Raw genomic sequence first — 22,893 nt, 5'->3', positions numbered from 1 at the left:
AATGTGAACAGGCAGAATTTATAGATGGACAAGTAAGTATTATGCAGAAACAGTTTAAATTGTAACAGCTTGGCATTTGTCTTATTTGGACATAGTGTGATCAGTTGGTAGCCTGTGATTGACTGAGGCCTGGCTGCTATGATTGGCTGAGATTCAGCTACTTGTTATGAGAATATACTCTTAAGTTAGTTTGCAGTTTGTTTATATACTAATTAGGTCACAGTTTGCTGTATAGAAACTCAAGGTACAGAGACAACTTTGGGCCAATTTAATTTAATTTTGCAAACCTAACTCTAGTGTAATAAGTCTATGATACAGGAATACAGTCTTGCTAAGGTCAGGAGATGAAGAATCAATTGGGAATGTAGAGATCTGAAGGGGGACTATTAACCCTCCAGCCAGCTCAGGAAAATATAAAGGACAAAAAAAATATGGTTAATTCTAGGGAGGTGAGCTAAGGAGTCCTCTTCTCAATGGAACTAAAGGTGTTCACTGCTAAGAAGTCATGGGTTGAGAGCTGGCTAAGCAGCCAGTGATGAGTGAAATGGCCTGCAGATTCTTAGAAAGTAGAACTCATAGCAACACTAGCACCCAAGAGACTAGCTGGAAATGGCTGAAAGTTAGCAGTTTGTTGGGATGATCTGACCAGGTTTCCTACTTCTTGAGTATTATTTCACGCAGTGTGTAAGTAGTATGAATTCCACTCTACTCCAGTCAGTATATGACATTTCACATTACTTACTTTTTTTTCAAATCTAATTAAATGAGACTTTGAGTCCCTCCTTGCCAGGGTGGCACAATCCTTAGAGTTTTAAAAACAATGGGAAAAATGAAAGCAGAATTCCAAAGCAAACATACTATCTCTACAAGCAGCAGGGATGTGTAATGTTTGCTCTGTGGTTATTAATGTGCTTTTATTCTGGTAAACTTTTTCATACTATGTCATAGTTAAGAATGTTTTCTGCTTTAGATATTCTCAGACATGCTGTGAAGGGCAGGGACAGAAATTAATTGCCTAGGGAAATTTAATGGAAAGCTTTACTGATGGAGAGGCTACAATTTGCTACTACATTTGTCACCGTCAGAGAACACATAAATTCTGCAGTCATTACCAGCAGAAGGGACTTTCTATTACCCCCCCTCTTACCACCATAGTTCTCTGTTCCCTACTCTTCTCTGTGATACTACAGGTTTATTTGACTTAGTCTATTGACCTTAAGTAATCAGCATTATATTTGTTGATTCTTACCTGATGAAATCTATTAACGTTTTTGTGGATAATATCTAATTGTGTATGAGTTCTTAAGACACTGGAGTAGAAGTTAAGAATTTGGATCTTTTTGACTGATTACAGAAGGTTTTAACAAAAATGGATAGGTATATTTTCAAAGAGATGCTAATTTTAAAGAAAAATAAGTAATAAACATGGATTTGATGAATAATTTTAGTAGGAAAAAATCTAGGAATAAGAGTTTTACATACTTAGCTAGGAACATATAATTGCTTTTAATGTGCATAAAATCATTCTAAACACTTATTAAATATTTAGGAATTGTGTGGTACTGTAATCACTTTAATCTTAAGGTAAATGAAACATTTAAGGAACTAGTCTTCATTTCTATTAAGGATCAAATTTTTTTAAAAGTCAACTAAGAAGAAAAGAATTAGGGATTTATGTCAAATATAGAAAAATTAATAGCTATTAAAAGAGTTGTGGAATGAAGCATAAATGTAAAAATAGTGAAGACTGATTTTTCTGAAATGATCTAGAGGTAAAAGGATAACCCAGTGAGCCAATACCGTCCCATCTAATCTTTGATTGAGGGACATCCATTGAAAATTCCAGGTTTATAACTGCAGATTTCACATTGTCTCTAGAATATTATGCAGGAGAAATGCTTATAAAATTTGTTGTCATTTTAAAAAATCATGATTTTTTTCCTGGACTTATTGCTAATGTGGTATGGGAAATTTTTTTTTTGTTTTCCATTATCTTTTGATTTCTATCATCAAATGTCATAAGCAAAACAAATTGTCCCTTGGGTTAGAAGAGTTTTGAAGCATTCAAGGCTTTAATAATATCCGATTGTATTTACTACTTGAACAAAGCAACTGTAGAAACCTACATTGACAATGGAAATCAATCAGTTTTACTGAGCGGAAGCTTACACCATGAGGAGGAAGATATATCTTTAGGAGCATATTCACTCTTTGGTTGACAAAATAGGATGACTTCCTAGAACTAAACTGTTACTGAGCCAGAACCAGAGTCAGGATTTTGTCTTTGCTAGGGCATTCTTCTTCTTTTTTTTTTTTTTGGAGAAAAACCTTTATTTAATATCAAAGACATCACCAGTAACTCAGAAATTAGATTTTATTTTGTTTTATTTACTTTTTTTAAATTATACTTTAAGTTCTGGGGTACATATGCAGAACATGCAGTTTTGTTACATAGGTATGCACGTGCCATGGTGGTTTGCTGTACCCATCAACCCATCACCTACATTAGGTATTTCTCCTAATGCTATCCCTCCCCTAGGGCATTGTTATAATTTCTGTTTACTACTGTGGTCCTTGGACATAAATCATAATTGTGTTGTTCAAACAATGTTTTGTATTAGTAGCAAGTTCATAAAATTATTTTCCTTGGAAAACGATATCTAAAAAGACCTTAAGCATTGCTTTCCACTTTTCGATTCCATTCCATTCCACAGCCATTATTAAATGTTCAGTGCCAGAGTCTATATTTAGGGCCATAATATACACACATAAAGTATAAGGAACCATTTCTGAAATTTAGGAATAAATTGCAAATTGCATAAGCAAGATATAAATGTACCAAAGGTTACATAACAGAGAGATTAAAAGCAACAGTTCTTATGTAATGATATTATAATTTTTTTTTTCTGCTCAGATTGTCCACAGGCAGTTCATCTGCCTGGCTATTATCAGAGATAATATTTGTAATACTTAGCATCTGTTAAATACTTACTATTTGCCAGACAGGTTTCTTATATCTTCTAACCCCTATTACGGTTTTATAATAGAAATATTGGTATCTCTTTCTTAAAGATGAAGAAACTGAGGCTCAATGAGGTTAAGCAACCTGATGAAAGCCACAAAGCTAGTAAGCACAAAGGCTAGGTTTGGAGTCCAACTTTGCCTGGCAGACAAGCCCACATTTCCTACCGTTATACTTTCCCATAGATAAGTCCATATGTTTAAAAGTTGTTTTTATTCTCTCAAAATTTTCTAAAACAGTGGAAAATGTTGTGCTACTGAGATTCTTTCTGATGGCTGAAAGGAGAGGAACAATGGATAACTGACATGGTTGTGTGGCCTTATCAGACATTATAACATATAATTTACGCTTTTAGATATCTATTCACTTTTTATCCAGATCTGCCAATATTGTCTCAAACCACGTTATTTACTCTTTTTCATCATTAAGCACTCCTACCATTATTAACTTGTTTCCTGTAATTGTTTTTATTTGTAATCAGTACACATGGCTCATGATCTGCACTGGAGTTTCCTTTTGAGATGTTTCAAGATATTTGTTCACAGAAAGACTATAGGAATACCTGAGAGAATGTGACTATGAATACCAGAATACAGAGACCAAAATAAGGCATGATGTGTTTCTTTTAGATATAAGAATTTTATATTTATCTCCTATAACTCTTTTTAAAATGCTTCAGTTCCATGTGTCCCTCTACATATAAAAGATTAGAGCAACACATCTTGGGTTGAGAGATTTGCTGTGATTTTTTTTCTATTATTTACATTATTTTTCTGGGTCAGAGAAAGGGACGTAACAATTAAGATAAATAGGATCTTCACTATCATTATCATAAAATAATTTACTATGGACCAACTTATGGGTGGCCTTGTTCAAAATGGCTTAGACATGCATTCTCAGCATTAACATGGAATGATGTCCAGAGTTCACATAAGAAAAGGATATTTGTTAGGCTAATGCTTAGTTTTTGCATACTATTTTGCAAGAACAGAGGGTAATAAACAGAATGAATAATGACAGAGACTTATTTTGGACACTAGAACCTCAGTTATAACAGCAAATCCCTCCAGTTCTAGAATCTTTACAAGGGAGTAGCTATTGCTTTTAATCTGACCTTCTATGAAGACAAGACACATGTGTCTGAGAATAATGTAATACACACCCTGAAATGAGAAGTATGTAAATATTACAACACAATTAATTCAAATATAAATATATTTAGTAATATGCAAATACAAAGATTTTCTTAGTTATATTTTACTTTTTCTAGTAGATAAGAGCACTTGGAGCATCCTCTTCTGCATTAGTTGGTCCTTCTTTATGTGTTCAGCATTTTTCTTGGTTCATACCTATCACACATTCTAGAGCACTTATTATTTGCAGATTATTTGCAGCTTATGGTAATATGTGATCCAAATGCCATGCCAAATGACACTGAAAAATTACTATTAATGTTACTATTTTACAAATAAACTTCTTCTTTTACCTGAATATGCTTCATCTGTGTTTTCTCTGTTGACATTATAAATGTGTTTCTCCATCTTGAGATAAACCAATGACATTTTACACTTTTTGATAAGAAGAGTCACTTCCTGAGTGGGATGGAAGCTAATGATAAGTTTGTTTTGGAATGATGGATCTTATCATATGTTGTAGGCAAAAGAGTCATAATACACCCTCCATCACCACATTTATCATTGTGATCTAATCACTAAATAATTATTGTATTCAAGTTTAAAGAAAACTTTTTAATAATGAGTGAATTTTCCTTTTTAGACCATATGATGTCAGAATGTATGTATAATCTCTCTTTAAGAGCTCAAAGAGGTAGATAAGGGCATTCAAAGAGGTAACAGCTCAACCATTAGAACAGTGTTTGAAGGAGGAATTACAGAGCCCTAGAGCTAGACTTTTCCAGGCGGTGCAATTTTAAACAAATTGCTGTGTACGAACAATGCATATCACTGCTGAGTTTCACCCCTCTTTTCTATTGTCCTAGGCATTTATCTCTTCACCCCAAGACACTCACTGTCTTAGGAATACTCATAGTGGCTTAGAGTTCCCAATTTGATGCCAGATATGAGTAATTCCATATATCCCTTTCCTATTCCTCTCCGCTTTTGCTCCATTAGGATTCTACTCTTCTATTGATTATTTGTAGCATGCTTATTCCTAAGAATTGTGTGACTGGGGGGAAAGAGTCTGAATAGAGGCTCACATATTTTATTTTTTATTATAAACCAACTAGAGATTACTAAATAAAATGTTATATTTTCCCATTTTGACAGATATATCTTTATAACAACCTGGATGGCCAGGTACAATGTTAGAACTTTTGGAGTCCTCAGGAATATGTTGGCATGGAGAGAAGTGGCTCCAGTCTATAGCCTCTCTTCCACCCACTTCTATCCTGTATTGTGAGAGGTCTTACATGCAAGTTTTTGAACACTCTAGCCTACATGTCCAGGATCTGTACAGTTTCCCGTCAGACATTGACACCTGGACCACCTATTCCTTCCTAAATGTATGCACATTGGTGGCACAATCTGCTCTCTGGGGATGGAACTGGGGAAGATGACATTACAGTTTCTGGGTAAAGACTTGGGGTTATTTGCAAAGGGAATTCTGGGATCACAGGGTCTGGAAGGGGAGAGTGCAGAATCTAAATGGGCCTTTTTCTTCACTCCACAGACATTGTACAGTGGTGAAGGGTGTGGCCAGAGAAGGGCCAGAGTGATACTTGTTGGTTTCTTACTGCCACTCTCCTGGTCACATGAGACACACAAGTTAACCAAAGTGCTTGAACTTATAGGGCTATATTCTGGGAAAAAGAGAGACAGGTTACCAATACTAAATCTGATAAATGTATGAATGATATAGTGTAGTAGAAGGTAAGAAGTACTGGGAAAATATGAGAATTGAAGCAGGTAAAAGTGTAGGGGCTACAGTGTTCAACAGGTTTATCAGGGTTGGCCTCAACTGAGAAGGTGATATTTGAGCAAAAACTTGAAGGTAGTGAGGGAGTTTGCCAAGAAGATAACAAGATGAAGGGAAACTCAGGTTTTTAAGGGCATAATGCACAATTTAAGGTAGAACTATACTTTTCATGTGAAAGAGAACTGATGACTAGATCATCCACTGCAGTTCTGTCTAACAGAATTATAATAAGAGCCATAAAATGTAATTGAAAATGTTTTGCCACAATAAGATAAAAAGAAACAACTGATATTAACTTTAATAATACATTTTATTTAACTTAATTTATCTCAAATGTTATCATTTCATCATATAATCTTCAAAATCCAGAGTGTATTTTGTACTTACAGCACATCTAAATTTATGCCAGCTACACTTCAGTTGCTCAGGCCACATATGACTAGTGGTTATTGCACTGAACAGCATAAAGATTTTGATACATCAGTAAAAGGATTTTGTCTGTTACTCTGAGTGACTTAGGAGATGTTTCAGAGTTTTAAGCACTGAAGTGTTGTAATTTGATTTATGTCTTTAAAATATCTTGGCTAGCCTGAATTGAGAATACACCATAGGGATCAGGAATAGACTCAAGGAGACCTATTGCAATAACCTAGATGAGGAATGATGATGGCTCAGGTGGGAGCCATGGATGACATAAGAGGTAGTTGAGTTTCTGATCATTCTGAACGTAGAACAAATAGTATGGATCACACTTGGGGTGTCAGAGGAGAGTCAAAGATGACTGAAATTTTGGCCTGAAAGTCAGAAAAGATGGAATAACCTGAACTGAGATGAGGAAGGCTGCCAGAGGGGTGGGGGAAGAAAAGAGTTCAGCCATTGATAGGTGTATCTGAAAAGCATACTAGACATCCAAGTAAGGATGTTGAGTAAACAGTTGGGTATAAATCTGGAGTTTGGGGAAAGTATAGAGATAAATGTCTGGAGATCACCAACTTTGAAACTGAATAAGATCACCAAGGGAGTGAGAATAGACAGGGTGGGGGGAAGTACCAAAAACAGCCTTGGAGCATCTGAAATGAAAAGGGTTAGTTAGAATAACATGAAATTGGTATTAAAATAATACCAAATACTTGAGTATTTTTGTATCATTTTTAGTTTTTTTTAAATTCTGACAACTATTTATCATCATTTTATTGAAAAAATATTTAGATGAAACTCAGACTTTCTTCATGACACTGTTTTGCTTTAAAATGTCTCACAAACCCTCAAATAATTAACTTATTATAGACAACTAAATTTAAACAGTGGGCAGTAAAAATTAAAAATGTGGTTGGAATGAATTTATAGACAACAATTAGGTTTTTTTTTTTTTGTGAGACAGAGTCTCACTCTGTCGCCAGGCTAGAGTACAGTGGTGCAATCTTGCTTGGCTCACTGCAGCCTCCGCCTCCTGGGTTCAAGTGATTCTCCTGCCTCAGCCTCCCAAGTAGCTGGGACTACAGGCACCTGCCACCACACCCAGCTAATTTTTTGTATTTTTAGTAGAGATGGGGTTTCACCATGTTGGCCAGAATGGTCTCGATCTCTTGACCTCATGATCCACTCGCCTAGGCCTCCAGAAGTGCTGGGATTACAGGCATGAGCCACCATGCCCGGCCACAACAATTAGTTTTTAATACATGTTTTTTATGTTTGTGTTCCCTAGAGATGTACAGGGCAATTGTTATTTGATAAATATAGCACCAAACACCAATAGAGCCATTTTAAACCTATCCTACAATTTACAAACTAACATGGCTTTGTTTTACTTAGGCTCACCAATATGTTTTTTTATTTAAAGTTTGACTGATGGTTGTGTGTCCTTAACTTATTGTAGTCTGTTGATAAGCAAGACCTTTATTCCTTTAACTATATTCAAATCTCAGGTATGAAGAAGGTCCCATAAACAAAATCCATCATTTTAGTATAAGCACATTCATAACTGTTTAAAAGAAACACAACTTATACTTCAAATGAGATTCTAACCCTTTGTGATCTTTTGTTATGAAGCCAATTCTTTAGAATATGATATGGAAAATAATGTATTAAACTAAAAACTGAAAATTAGAGTTTAATAACTCATTTTAATTTAAATTGCTACATATACAGAGTGACAAATTCGTTTTATAACACAGGCAACTGTTTGTGTCTTTTCAGTCTGTTCGAGAAGTCACAGGCTACGTGTTAGTGGCTCTTAATCAGTTTCGTTACCTGCCTCTGGAGAATTTACGCATTATTCGTGGGACAAAACTTTATGAGGATCGATATGCCTTGGCAATATTTTTAAACTACAGAAAAGATGGAAACTTTGGACTTCAAGAACTTGGATTAAAGAACTTGACAGGTAAGGAATATATCCAAAATGGCAAATATGCTTTCATTATCAATATAAGGCAATTGTGTATGTAGGGTTACTGTCATATTTGTTACATTGAGGAACACTCTAAGGCATTTAAATATCAGTGATTTATTTGTTTTATAAGCAATGATGCCCTGTGATGCCCTTGCTTTTATTTATAGATTTTGTAAGTTTAGTGTGAAGGATACCATAATACTGTATCTCAGCTGAACAGGAGTAAACTCTGGAAATGCTCTGTGACTGAAAACTGAGATATGAAACATGCTGTGTTTGGTGGTTTCAGGTGAACAGTGGACCATATCATCAAATCCTTGCAATAATGAGATAACTATCATTAGAGCTTAGTAATATCCAAGCTGTTATATCTGTTTCCATGAATCTTTAGTTTTCTGCACAATCACCTTATTTTTAGAAAATATATCTAATTTATACAGTTTTGATTTCTCTTATTCAGTAGCTCACTAAATCCCATCAGCAATTCTTTCTCAGAATACTTCAATAACATCAGATCATCAGAGTACGTTTTTCTCATTAAGATTGGAAATATATGATGTAAGCAACCTAAAATTATCATCCTTCTGTGAAAAACACTCGATAGGAATTTATTTTGTAAGCTGGTTCTTGCTATCCCACTGTTACTTTTCAGTTCACATAGCTCAGGGTACATAAAAGTTCTGTGGGAGGCTTTTTGGTATAATGGTTCTACTCATGAATTTTACTTCATGTATACCTGTAATCAAAATGAGCTGCTTATTGAGATCACGCCATTGCTCTCTACCCTGGCCAACAACAGAGAAACTCCATCTCAAAAAAAAAAAAAAAAAAAAAAGAGAGCTAATTAGTAAATAATTAGTACCTAACTGTAGGATAAAGGAGTTTACACTTTTAATTTACTATAAATTAAAATAATCTATATATTTTGCATCCAAACCTGTAGTGGTTTTATATGTACTTTGAGTACAATAAGTGGTAATAATTATTGACATTGAAAAATTAAGCAGTTTAGAGATATGTCCTTAGAATATAACAAAAAGCAAGATGAATGTTGTCAGAATATTGAAATCATTTGTTTCTTATATTTGAAGTGGATATTAAATTTCTAGTTTTAAGTTAGACATAGCTTTATAGTTAACCAGACATGTGAAATAAAATTGGGATATTTTGGGTGAAGAAAGGAATACTGATTGTGTTATTTATTTTGGACATGATTGCTATAGAGTTGATGAAATAATGGTGAATGCAAATTGTTCAGAATTTATAGATTCCTTCATCAACATTTTCACTTTTATTTCTTTCAAAGATAGTTTTCCTACTGAAGAATGGAGTTTTTTACTAAATTGCTACTTATATAGAAATAATGATAGGAGAAAGAATTTTGGAAATGAAATGTGTAGAGAACAATTGAACGATTGAAATTAGGAATCTAAAAATACTGTAATATGATCCAGTTAAAACCTGCATAGGAAGCATTGTGTTTTCATCATGATTTCCCTCTGATTATAGTAAAGAAAAAAATGAATAAATTTCTTTCAAACTTTTGTATAATACTTGAATCTTGTTATTATTCCATAAGATGTGCTGTTTGAGGAATCTTTCCACATACAGAATTAGTCTTTAAATAGTTCCCTTATTTATTTTCACATTTAATACCAGTACTACTAAATTATTAAAGCAGAATTATTTAATCAATCAAAATTATGCCACATTTAAACATACTTCATACCGAGTAAGTGCATAACTTGTATTACTTAAGATTGTGACAGTTGTTTAACTTGTGCATACCAAAATATAACACTATTATTTCAAGAATATTATTATTCACTTTGCCTAGAAGCTGTGATATTTTCTTTTGCCATAGTACAAATGGATAATTAATAAGTGATTAAGAGAATGAGTTGATTATTTAGAAAAATACATACTTGTTCAAAAGTTATTAATTTTTTTGAGTATGAATTGAAGAAAGTGCAACAAAATGGTAGAAATTTAGGCTAATATGAACATTTTTCAGATATTTTATTTATTAGGTGGTTGTTATGTGCCAAAATTATTCTGTAAGGGAAACAGTCTAGGTTCATTGAACTTTAGGTATTCTGGTTGATAGTATTACTCCAATTGTAAGAATCAGAAGTTACATGTATGCATGATTGTGTTTGTGTGCAAGAATATGCAAGAAATGATAGAAGACACCTAACTGTTCACATGGAAGAATATGGGATAAAATTTTCTCTATGGCAAAATCTTAAAAGGCTAAATGTTCTAGGTAACCCGATTAAAGCAACAAATAAGTGCCGTAATTAAGTTCAGGTAAGATTGTTTTTGTGCTTCGGAAAAATATTTGTTTTATATTGCTTGCTTTTGTGTTATACAAAGCAAGAGTTTTTAAAACAACATTTTTATATTCTATTAAGTGCAGAGCTACTGGACTGGCCTTAATTTTTTATACCTGGTATAAAATGAGGGGAGACAGCAAATCTGCTGATTAGTCGGATACCTCACTGCCTAATCTACCATACCGTATTAAATTTTTAACTCCATTCTTAATGGACCATCACCATGAGCATCATCCGGGAACTTAGAAATGCAAATCCTTGGGCCTCACCTGAAACCTACTGAATGAGAAACTCTGGGGGTGGGGCCCAGCAACTTGTGTGTTAAGTATCCGTCTAGTGATGTTGATGATTACTACAATTTGAGAAGATCTACTCTAATTAATGGTATGTTACCAAGAAATGGTAGCACAATATCCAGTTAAATTCTTCACACTTATTTGCTGCAAATAATTTTTATTCATCTGTCATCTTGCAGAGAGAAAGGAAGGGATGGGAAAGGAACAGATAAGGTTTTGCTTTCATGACAAGAAATACACTGTATGTTCGGGTGAAAATGAAAATAATACACTGGGATCCTGGATACAAACTTGGGTATAAAATGACTTAAAGATAAGGAAGATGCTGGGAATAAAGTTTTTCTATAATCATTTTGCCAAATATCAACTTTGTATAATGATAAACCATTAAAAAGACAATAATAATTCATGATGAATTTTCTTCTTAAGCAAAATTTTATTTTTAAGTACTTTTGACAGGGTAAATAACCAGTAACAATTATGGGGATGGGAAGTGTACAGAGTGTTGTAACCAAGAGTTTTGAGATGAAGACTTTAAGTGTTCTTTTTTTTGTGTGTGTATATGTATATATAGTGTATATATATAGTGTACATATATAGTGTATATATATAGTGTAACCATGTATATATATATATATGGTTTGCGTTTCTACTTAAATCTTTTTCACTGTTTGATATTAGAATAGTGTGTGTTCAGAACAGCACATTAGCTTTCTGCAAACTTTGTGTAAAAGAGATATTTAGTTAACATGAAGACTGTCATTATACACTAGCTAATGGTTGGATGTCACTTAGACATATACAGATTAATTCGCACATTAAAAATTATTACTAACTAGCTTAATGTTCGCCAAAAGTTGCTGCGTGGCCTAAAAAATTACTGCAGATCTTACTTACATACTTTCATGTTGGTTGTGCCTGAGACAATAAATGGATTTAAACCTATTTTTCTGGCCAAATAGAAAAACTTGTTTTACTGCTGCTTCTCACATTTCTCATTATGCACAGGGTAGATGATACATAGAGGGGGAAAGAGGCAGGTGCCTAGACTAAAAATAGGCCACACAATCTATAAAGGAGTGAGGAACTTACATTGGCATACTCTAGGTGTCCTGTTAACACTGCCTTACTTTCTTCTTGCCAGTGGAGAGGTTATACTTCCATCAGTGCATCCCTTCAGTCATATAATCATCTCTATCTTGAGGCCATTGGGAAGGTCCCTACTGCATCAGAGAAGTCCATAGCTGGACAGGGGACATCATGTCTTCCGTTAAGGTCACTTGCACATGGCTGTGGTTCTTATTAATCACTCTTGATGAGGATGTCCTGCTGACTTTTTTTAATCACCTCTTTCTTAACCAAACATTCCTATTCAAATTGACATTTAATAGTATATATACAATCTTAATTAATTCTATAAGCTTCTACTTGTTTAGTCACTAGTCTGGCCAAACCCTAAAAGGAATTATATGGGCCATAAAACCCACTATTATTTTCTCCCTTCTATAATTTATAAAATCACCTCATCTGTTACTAATGGTTGGTAATGTGATACAATTTAATCTATATATTATATTGTAGATATAAAGGAATCTTTCATAAATACTTAAGTTTATATCTATTTATATCCCAAATGGGAAGATAAATACTTAAGTTCTTATCTATTTTGTTTATATCTTAACTGGAAAGATAAATGCTTAAGTTCATATCTATTTTATGTATATCCATATAAAATAGATAAATGTGGTTTCATCTTGATATGCAATGATAACCTAGGTACAAATTTAATACACATATACCTATATTTATCACACTACCTTTCACCTTAGATATTTGAATTTTCACTTTATAAATTATGAGAATGTCTTTAGAGGAGGCGATATTTGGGATGATACAGAAATACAACTGGTGTTTTCCAAAAATTAGCTGAATACGCTATATATTTTCAGACCAACATATTCATATGTTTTAGTCTTTATTTGATATTTTACGGACATTGTAATTGTTTTGTTAACTGTGTACTGGATCATCTTGATTTGATTATTATTTGAGGTATGGACAAACAAAAATTTAAAACAAAAAGTAGAATACCAAAGTTATACCTAGAAGCCCTCAATAGTAATGAAAATAATATATGAAGTTTGCTGGATTCTGGTAGATGAAAAATAGAATAGAAGGCTTGATGGCACATGCCTGCGGTCCCAGCTGCTCAGGAAGCTGAAGCAGGAGGATCTCTTGAGCCTGGAAGGTCGAGGCTGCAGTGAGCTATGATCATGCCACTGCACTCCAGACTGGATGGCACAGAGGGACCCTGTCCCTAAATAAATAAATAAATAAATAAATAAATAAAATGCTTCATCCAGAAACTACAACATGTAAATGTTGTAAAATTTGAAAGATGTGATATCTGAACATTACACCTGAATGTCTGCCTTCAAATATGCATAAGTTATTAATTTAAGTAGTACATCCAAGTAATGTAGTACCTTTTCACATTTAAGTCTCTCAAGCCTCTTTGGCATTATTCAGTTATGGTCAAATAAATAACCTAATATCGAAAAGGACAAGTCACCTGTCATTGACTCAATATATGTCATAGAGTGATATGAAATTGTGAAATCAGAAAAAATCTCTGTGCAAAGACCTGGCCTACCACCTACAGTCTGGGTGTCTCTCTGAGACTCAGATCCTTTATCTTGAAAACTGTGAAGAAAATTCTGCCTCATAGTGTTGTAATGAACATTAAAGAAAGAAAGCAGGGAACTTGTCAATTAAAGCATCTTTCACATTGGGGGTGTTTAGAAATCTTAGTGTTCTTTCCTTGTATCTGTTTTGTTTATAGTTTTCCTTTGTTTTACCACATTGAGAAAACTATTGTATTTGTTTCTGCGTAGTCGGATAGATTCCTGTTGTTTCCTTGGGGCTTTGGGTGTGACCTGTTTAGACAAAAAAAAAAAAAAAAGTGTTCCAAATTTCAGTGTGTCTTCTAACTACTTTGTGCTTAAGATCTGTTTCTCTGGTGATGAGAAGCCCGAGGCTGGCCTTTGTCTACTCTCAGGAAGAGTGCTGTCTTTGCTACCTCACAGCACTTCTCTCCTGTCTTTCAGTGTTTCATGCCAAGCACCTGTTGCCCCAGCCCTTCATTTCAAATCTCCATCATCATGTTTCATCCTTTATTGGCCCTGACATTTGTCTTGACCTACACAAGAGACATATTCATTCTGAGTTCTTTTTCTTACACGAGAGTTGCTAAGCATTCTTCAACTACCCTGTGAAAGGTCTTGGTAATATTTGAGTGAGCTCAACCAGTCTAGTTCAGGGATTGTTGTTAAACAGAATGTTTAACAAAAGTACTACAAACATTTACATTAGAAGATCTATTCAGCATATTGTGATATTTGCCGCCAAAAAAAAAATCTAAGAATACTCTTAGCTTAAGGGTAAATTACTTGGAAAATGATTAGATCAAAACTAATCTATAGTGAAGCTTGAGTGAGTCAGAGAGAATCAGTGAAAAAAGTGGCACATTCTTCGGAAGAGTCAATTTTTAGATCAGGTCCACAATTTCTGGAAATGATAGTCTCATCAGTGTTTTAAAGAGTATTGTTTGCTTGTCATGTCAGACTGTGTATTGACTAGAAAAAGGAGAACTCCAATAATGTATTAATGTCAGTCGATAGAAACATATATTCGAAAAGAGGAAATGTTATAATTAAGGGATCAGAGATTTATAATGGCCATTTCAGCAAATTTTGCTGGGACTTATTCTCAGACAACTGATTCGTTAGAGAACTGATGAGTGGATTTATAGAACTGAATGAAGGGGAAATGAGAATTTCTCCTCCTGCTGTACCAAGAATCAGAGATAATAAGGAGAGAAATCTGAGGAGAAATAAGCCAAAATAAGTGGTGGGGTTGGGCGTTCAGGGAATAGAATCATCCTTTCTCCTCTGCTCACATGTTTTCAGTCATGACTGGCAAGATGATCTGCTCAGGGCATATAATTCAGCTCCCTTAGTTTATGACCCCTTCAAGAATCTTAAAGATGCCTCACTCTTTGAAGAACATTCTATTTAATCCCTAGAGCATCCTTTAGAAAATATTAGGGGAAGCCTAGCATTATGGAATTTCTCAGGAAACTTCCCTACTTGGAACCTTAAACCTTTGTGATCATTCTTACTTTTTCTTAAGATACAGTAAAATCTGTCTTCTCCCTTCCCTAAGAGAGGAAGCTTATATATCCTAAGGAAAAAAATGTATAAGGGAGACAAACCCCCTTGCTTAAAGCTCATTTATTGGGGAAGCATGCTTGTTTGCTTTGGTGTTTAGAAAAAGAGGAACATTTTTGCTCCTCAGAGTCCCAAATGTAGTACTAGAAATTGATTAGTTTTAATACAACAATGGGTCCATCGTTTTGCTCTGAGGAAAACAGTAAATATATCAATACCCACCTCTCCACCCTTGCCCCAGGACATTATCTTCATCTGGCTTTCAGACCCTGAACTGCAAAGTATTGAAAAATTCTCTGCATCCATTCCCAGTTACCAAGGGAGGCACAACAATGCTGGGGCTGGAATCACTGGATTGTTGCACTTTCTGATTTCATGGCAGAGGACTGGAAACAGTAGGAATAATATTTAAGAATAAACCAAATCTATATCTTTATCTATCTATCTATCTATCTATCTATCTATCTATCTATCTATCTATTTTTTTTGAGACGGAGTCTTGCTCTGTGGCCCAGGCTGGAGTGTAGTGGCACAATCTCAGCTCACTGCAAGCTCCACCTCCCGGGTTCACGCCATTCTCCTGCCTCAACCTCCTGAGTAGCTGGGACTACAGGCGCCCTCCACCATGTCCAGTTAATTTTGTATATTTCTATTAGAGATGGGATTTCACCATGTTAGCCAGGATGGTCTCGATCTCCTGACCTCGTGATCCGCCCGCCTCAGCCTTCCAAAGTGCTGGGTTTATAGGTGTGAACCACCGTGCCCGGCCACCAAATCTATATTTTAGAGGGAATGAAGAGTGCATGCTATTTTTGACAGATGTCTATAGTAATTTTTTAGAATATGTAAATACATCATCAAGTTTAGTTAGAGGAGGCAGCCTCAAGCTTGGCAGAACCTAACACCCTCAGTCAGAGTTCAGAAATGAGGCTACATGTTGTTCTCTTCCAGCGTTTACCAAAGGCATGATAATTGTAATATCCCATATGTTATGGAAGTTTGCACCTTGCAAACTGCTTTCAGTTCCTTTCAAAAAAAAAAAAATCTGTTTCAGACACAGCCCTGTAATGCTGACCTGGCAGATATCTTTATTATAATTTTACATCTAAGGAAACCAGGCCTAAGGTCTTGTGGCTAATCAGGTGAACCTTGTGCTGGAATCTAGATCTATTTACCCGTTCTTCATATGTCACTCCCAAAAATTGTTTAAGACAATTTCTTCAGGCAAAACTATTGTCAGTGAACCATTAAATTGGCTGAAAAAAGTAAACAATCCAAGCTTGAGCAATAAATCTTAAGGCTGTATTTTAGAAAGAATTTGTTTTGATCATTATATAATACTTGAATATATCATGAATGGTAAGTTGACAATAAAATACAAGCAAACGTGCAATACAACAATATTGTAAATACTGAATTTGAATTTTTTTAAATCTATTACTCATCCTATAGCCACTGTCATTCAGCTATGGCTTTTTAAAAATCAAGCTTGCTAAACTCTTAGCTGTAATGCACAAACATTTATTAATAGACTTAATTTTACTGGTAAAAGTTTAGGATTCTTTTGGAAAGTAATGTCAATTCAAATATTTATTAGCTTTGTTTTGTTCTACTTGTACATTCAAGTCATTGTGCTGAGATATGAGCTATTCTAAATTATCTCTACATGCCTGTCTTCTCTCAGTAAATATTATATTTCTGACAAATATTTACCCTCCATCTGCCATGTGAAGCCAATTATTATTATTATTTTTATAGTCAAGCATGTCTATTCTTCTCAAAAGCTGCACTGTCCAATAGAACTTTATTGGGATGATAGCAATATTCAATATGTGCCACACAACAGAGGAGCCAGTAGCCAGATGTGGCCATTGAGCCCTCTGAACAAGACTGCTGTGAATGAAGATAGGAATTTTTATTTTTATCTAATTTTAATTAATTTTAATTTAAACAGCCATATTTGGCTAATGGCAATCATATTGGACAGTGCAGCACTAAAGGGACCACACTTTTACTAAATCCAATCCACCAGGCAAGGACTTACAAGCAGAATAACGTGGAGAATCACAAGACAGGCTCAGAATCTGGGCTCCCTGAGTCAAATTCTATTCTGAGGCAAATGATTCAACTTTCTAAGCCTCAGTTTCCTTATCTTCAAATGAACATAACAAGGATGCTCAGTTGTAAGATGATTATAAAAGTTAAATTATCAAGTACATATTGAACATTAAATGCAGTTCTGGAAATAAATGTGATTTATTATTTTTTGAGGAGAAGTTTGATTTTAGTAAAAAAATAGACACAGTGTATTTTTATAATTATTGAAAGCACGTTAGGCTTATATCATCAAATTGTAGAATACAGAATGTGTCATTTTTGATTTGGGCCTTAACCATATTTTATATTTGAGTCAGCAGGGTTCTAGATGGCATGCATTGCTTCTAAATATGTTTTAAGCTGCTATGACTTGGGTTTTCTGTTGGTCAGATAAATGACACTTTAAAAATGAAATTTTTTACTTTCACCTTTGGTTTCCACAGTATAAGTATCTATTGAAATTAGAAATGGGTCTCAAAGAGATATGGTTTGGCTGTGTTCCCACCAAAATCTCATCTTGAATTTGTAGTTCCCATAATCCCCATGTGTCATAGGAGGGACCAGGTGGAGATAATTGAATCATGGGGTTGGTTTTCCCCTTCCTGTTCTCATGATAGTGAGTTAGTTCTCACAAGATCTGATGGTTTTATAAGGGGCTTCCCCCTTCTCTGGGCACTCATTCATTCTCCTTCCTTCTGGCCTGTGAAGAAGGATGTGTTTGCTTCCCCTTCTCCCATGATTGTGAGTTTCATGAGGCTTCCCCAGCCATGCTGAACTGTGAGTCAATTAAATCTCTTATCTTTATAAATTACCCAATCTTGGGTGGTATCTTCGCAGCAATGTGAGAATGGACTAATAGACAAAGTCTATTTCTTTAATGGTTTCACTGAAAGAAGTAAATGTTAATAGAAGATAATTATTATTATTCTGAAAAATCTGTTAAGAATTATTTCTAGAATAGACACTGCCGATTATCTTTAGGACTCCCCAGTTCATGTTAAAAGTTTTTTTTTTAAATATAGCATTTATTTAATAACAAGGCAACACACACACACAAAAAATAGCTATCTGCCATATTTCAACAAATTTAAGCCATCATCAACTGTAGGAAACAAACTGTTGTTTTTGTTTGTAGTCCACACTTTCTAAAAAGAGAAAAAGTAAAAGCACCCACATAAATGTAAAAGATTGTACAAGGAACCAGGATTTTAAAGATATTAGATCCAAAACTGTATGTGTTTTAGAATTAATACAATATAGTACATTCAAATAGGCTAGAAGTTCAATATACCTCTTATTACTTTTCTAGAATTATAGCATAGCTATTGTAATGGTGAAACTGTGTACTGTGGAAGCATATAAAATAGGTTACAATAAAAATGGTCAATGTTTTGTAAATGATGAATAGAATTTTCCATTTATCTGTATCTATCAGGAAATAGATAAATGAGAATTTGCATGGCCCAACACTTTTTGGCATAATAAATGTTACTAACCAGGAAATTTTAATTATTGTTTTTGTTTTCTTTTGAGATCTAGTTGATTTATCACTTCTACAGGGAAAAGAGATGGAAATATAGTTCAAAGGCAGAAAAAAGACTTATTTTGGGAGTTTTTCTTAAACTTTGTTCTCTTAATAATATGTCAAATAGATCTGAAGATTGTTATTATACATCAGCATGGAAAGAGGATCTGTCTTCTTTACCAGTCTACCTGAAGTACAAGTTATTCTAGCCCTCTTACTATTTTCCCTCTTCGTTAATATTTTATGATCCATCTGTATAACATATTTTATATCTTCTAGCTATAATTTTATTGTAAGCCATGTAAAATTATTTAGGTTATTGAATCATAATGACTATAACAATTTTGAAGAATATTTATAAGAAAAAAGTGAAAAATGGTGATCCATAACTTTTTTCTTCCTTCTAAGAGCATTCAATTTACTCAGTTTCATTTTCTCTGTGGTGAAAATTAAAGGTTTGATTTTATATTATTAGTAGTGTTGAAAAAAGCTGATATAAAAAGGGTATTTTTGATTTTCAATTTACTATGAAATATAAGGACTTCAAGTTTTAATTTGGTCTTTTTTTTTTTAAGTGGCAGTCTCAGAATATTCTGGCAAATATTCTGGTAAATAAGTATGTCATTTTGATTTTGATGGTGCCCTGAATTCTCTGAACTTTCTGCTTTAATGTTGAATAGGATGATACTGGGTAGGATTATATATCTGCTCGTATACAAATAAGAACACAATAATAAATTCTACTAGTTTTAAAAAATTATTCATATAACTAGAATTCATTTAGGCTTTGTGCCTTTGGTTTTGATGACTTGCCTTTTTAGGATAATAAATGTAGAAAGCAAAGTATCTTTATGGCATAGTACAGCCCAGGATAGAGATACTATTGTTAATAATAACAATAATAACAACCATAATTAATAAGTATTAACTATGTAGAAGTGGTTTGCAAATATGATCTCTCTTCATCCTTGCAATAACCACGATTAGTAGGTGTATTAGTTAGGGGTCTCCAGAAAGACAGAACCAATAGGATATAGATACAGATAACGATAATAGATATTTGAGAAGGATTCATTAGGACAATTGGTTGATGCAATTATGGAGGCTGAGAAGTTCCACAACAGGCTGCCTATAAGCTGAAGACCCTCGGATGCTGGTGACCTGGCTCATTCCAAGTTTGAAGGCCTCAGAACCAGAGAAGCTAATGGTGTACCTCTCAGTCTGGGATCAAAGGCCTTAGGGTGCAGGGAGCCACTGTTCTAAGTCCTGCAGTCCAAAGACCAGGGAGCCTGAAATTGGTGTCCCGCAAGAGAGAAAGAGTGTGTACTGGCTTCAGATCAATGTATTCACCTTTCCTCTGTTTTTGTTCCTCTTGGTCCCCAGAAGATTGGCTGTTGCCCACCCGCATTGAGAGCATATCTTACCTACTTACTCTACTCAGACTCACAAACTCATCTCCTCTGAAACACCTTCATAGACATGCTCTAAAATAAAGCTTTACCAGGTTGCCGGGTATTTCTTAATCCAGTCAAGGTGACATCTAAAGTTAACCATCACTGTAGGTTACTATGATTCTTTCTATTTTGAAGGTAAGTAAACTGGACTTAAAAATATTAAGTAATATACCACAAGGAGGGCATACAATAATTTATAGAGTTCAGATTTGAAGCTAGGTAGTATAACTGCTGATTTTCTTTTTATCACAATGCTATAGGGATTCTGAGAAGAAAGGGGATCACATGACACTAAACTTTTATCATCCTCTGCTATGTGTGAATGAGCAGGGGATGCATAAAATTATTCATGTGGTCCAGGTGTCACCTCTTCAAGGCAGTTTTTATTTATTTATTTTTTTAGCTGAATGAGACTTTGCTTAGTGTAGATTTTTTACTTAGGAAATGAAATGATTCTAAAAGAGATACAGATTGTATAATTCGATTAAATTATTTCTTATATTGAAAAGTATGCTATCAGGCTACTTAAGCTTATTTCTACAGACACAGGGAACTAAAATAATAGAGTATAATAACAGAATGGATTGAAATGCCCTAATTGGGCGCTGACTTCATAGCCTTTTCTTTATTAACACTAGAAGACAAAAAAAGACAATTAGTTATATTTGAAGCGTGTTTTATTTTGTTACTCATGGGGTGATGTCTTCTATAAATCTTATTACTCTAGTTATTATTTTTAAGAGAATTTTTTGTGGATGAGGTGGAAGGAAGGAAAATCAATATGAGAAAAATGGCAGGCTCGAAAAAGATCTCAAGTCTATGAGATGACTCTAATTACTGATTTCATGAAAATCATATTTTATCTTATTAAAGGAAGATATTAGAAGGGTGATTTTATAGTTAATTTTATTCGTACATTATAGCCACTCCACTTTTTGAATTTTTTATTTAAGGACCAGAATACTAACTACAATTACTCCCTAGTTGGCAACTGGTATAAATATATACCATTTTGAAATATCCAAGTATAAATGGACAGGCTAAGTTGATCTATATATTTTAAATAAAATATTTATGACTTCCTTCCTTCTATAGCTACAGTAAGTGATTTTTGCCTCCCTAAACTACATTTGGTTTTGTACATATTTACAGAAGAGTTTTATAAAATATATATATTAGTTTTAATAATTATTAGACTCAATTCCCTTTGTGAAGAATAGTAACATATTCGGGGTTACTTTTGATAAAAAGATGGAGGAGACTCTAAAATTATTGAAACGCATGTAATTCCTTTTAGGTTTAGAAACCCTCTAACTAATTATTTCCAGAATTTGTGTATGGCCTTAAGATAAACACATTTTATGTTGTTTTATTTTGAGCTCACATTTTATTTATTGAAACAAGTATATTTCAGACTTAGACATCAAAGAATACACTACACTTAAATTTAGCACATATTTTGGAAATAAAGAGCAATAAAAATCTCTTAATCTATTCTTCTATAAAAGCAAAGTTGAAGAGGATCGTAGATGCGATATTAAGAGAGAATTTAAAGATTGTCTAACCCCTCTCTCATTTCGAAACTGAGTCCCAGAGAGAATAAATAATTTACTTAAGATGAGGGTTTTTCTTGTCCTACTGTTAGTCGAGTCCTTTTTCAACTATATTATTCCAAAAATATAATTTGATTCAAGATACTAGAAAGAGGAAGGTAACAAAAAGATTTAAAGAAAACATATGCCAATCTATATATGTTTAGGTATACATTTTCATTGATCAGTGGGAAGAAAATAAACAATATAGATGCCATAATTCATGTGTAACCGAATTGTAATCTAAAGTCATCAAATATCTACAATAGATTATCAAATTTGATATGAATTTCATAGTCTTGTTCAAAGAGTACTGGGCAGTATGTTTTGCAAGGAAAGGATGGAGAAGATAATGAAGCAGTACTTAACATACCTATAGATATATCTTTTATAAAGCTTGGGTAGAAATATAGAATGGAAGGAAGCAGCCTGTGTCATTGATATCATTGTTCACATAGTGAATGTGTGGCTGAACTTCACATCTGTGCATTACACTGTCATTTCACGTACTTAGAAATTGCATGTCATAATGATAAATCTTCGTAATTAAAATTGTACCATGCTTCAAATGCAGTCCTATGGTGCTCAAGGAAAAGAGGTGAATCAAGAATTAGTGTCTTGGCTCAAGCGCCTCTTAAAAATTACAAGAACCTAACTATCACTTGTGCAAAATAAATACATCAGGGGTCACAATGTAGGTTATCAACTCCTTTGTGATTTTATTGAAGATCACCAGTGCATAATTTAAGTAACTATTCAATCGTTTTATGTATTTAAGACTATTACTATGCACAGTGACTTCTCTTACTTTTGGTTCATTATTAAATATAAAATAATGTAAAAATATTTAAAACAATAGTGTTTATGGAGCCATTTTCATGTTAATTTTAATGTCTAATATAATTTAAATCAGGGAGAGATTTAGTGTAACTTTAAAGTTCATTTACATTTTAATCCATTAAAATATGACTTAGTAAGAAACATTCAATGCCAAAGACATCTTTGAAACATTT

At 33.8% G+C, this 22,893-nt stretch overlaps 1 protein-coding gene across 8 annotated transcripts in view; it reads left to right on the top strand.

Moving 5' to 3' along the window:
* ERBB4 (erb-b2 receptor tyrosine kinase 4) overlaps window positions 1–22,893 on the top strand; it is a 1,163,457-nt gene that overhangs the window by 586,839 nt on the left and 553,725 nt on the right. For all 8 annotated transcript variants that reach the window (XM_001146866.7, XM_516067.8, XM_003309455.6 and 5 more), the window contains exon 3: window positions 8,156–8,342. In XM_001146866.7, coding sequence (XP_001146866.3) covers window positions 8,156–8,342 — 187 coding nt within the window. The remainder of the gene's footprint in view (window positions 1–8,155; window positions 8,343–22,893) is intronic.

The sequence above is a fragment of the Pan troglodytes genome, chromosome 13 (assembly GCF_028858775.2).
Source record: "Pan troglodytes isolate AG18354 chromosome 13, NHGRI_mPanTro3-v2.0_pri, whole genome shotgun sequence".
NCBI classification, from domain to species: domain Eukaryota; kingdom Metazoa; phylum Chordata; class Mammalia; order Primates; family Hominidae; genus Pan; species Pan troglodytes.
Note: the sequence above shows the minus strand (reverse complement) of the source record. Positions and strands in the feature narration are given on the sequence as shown.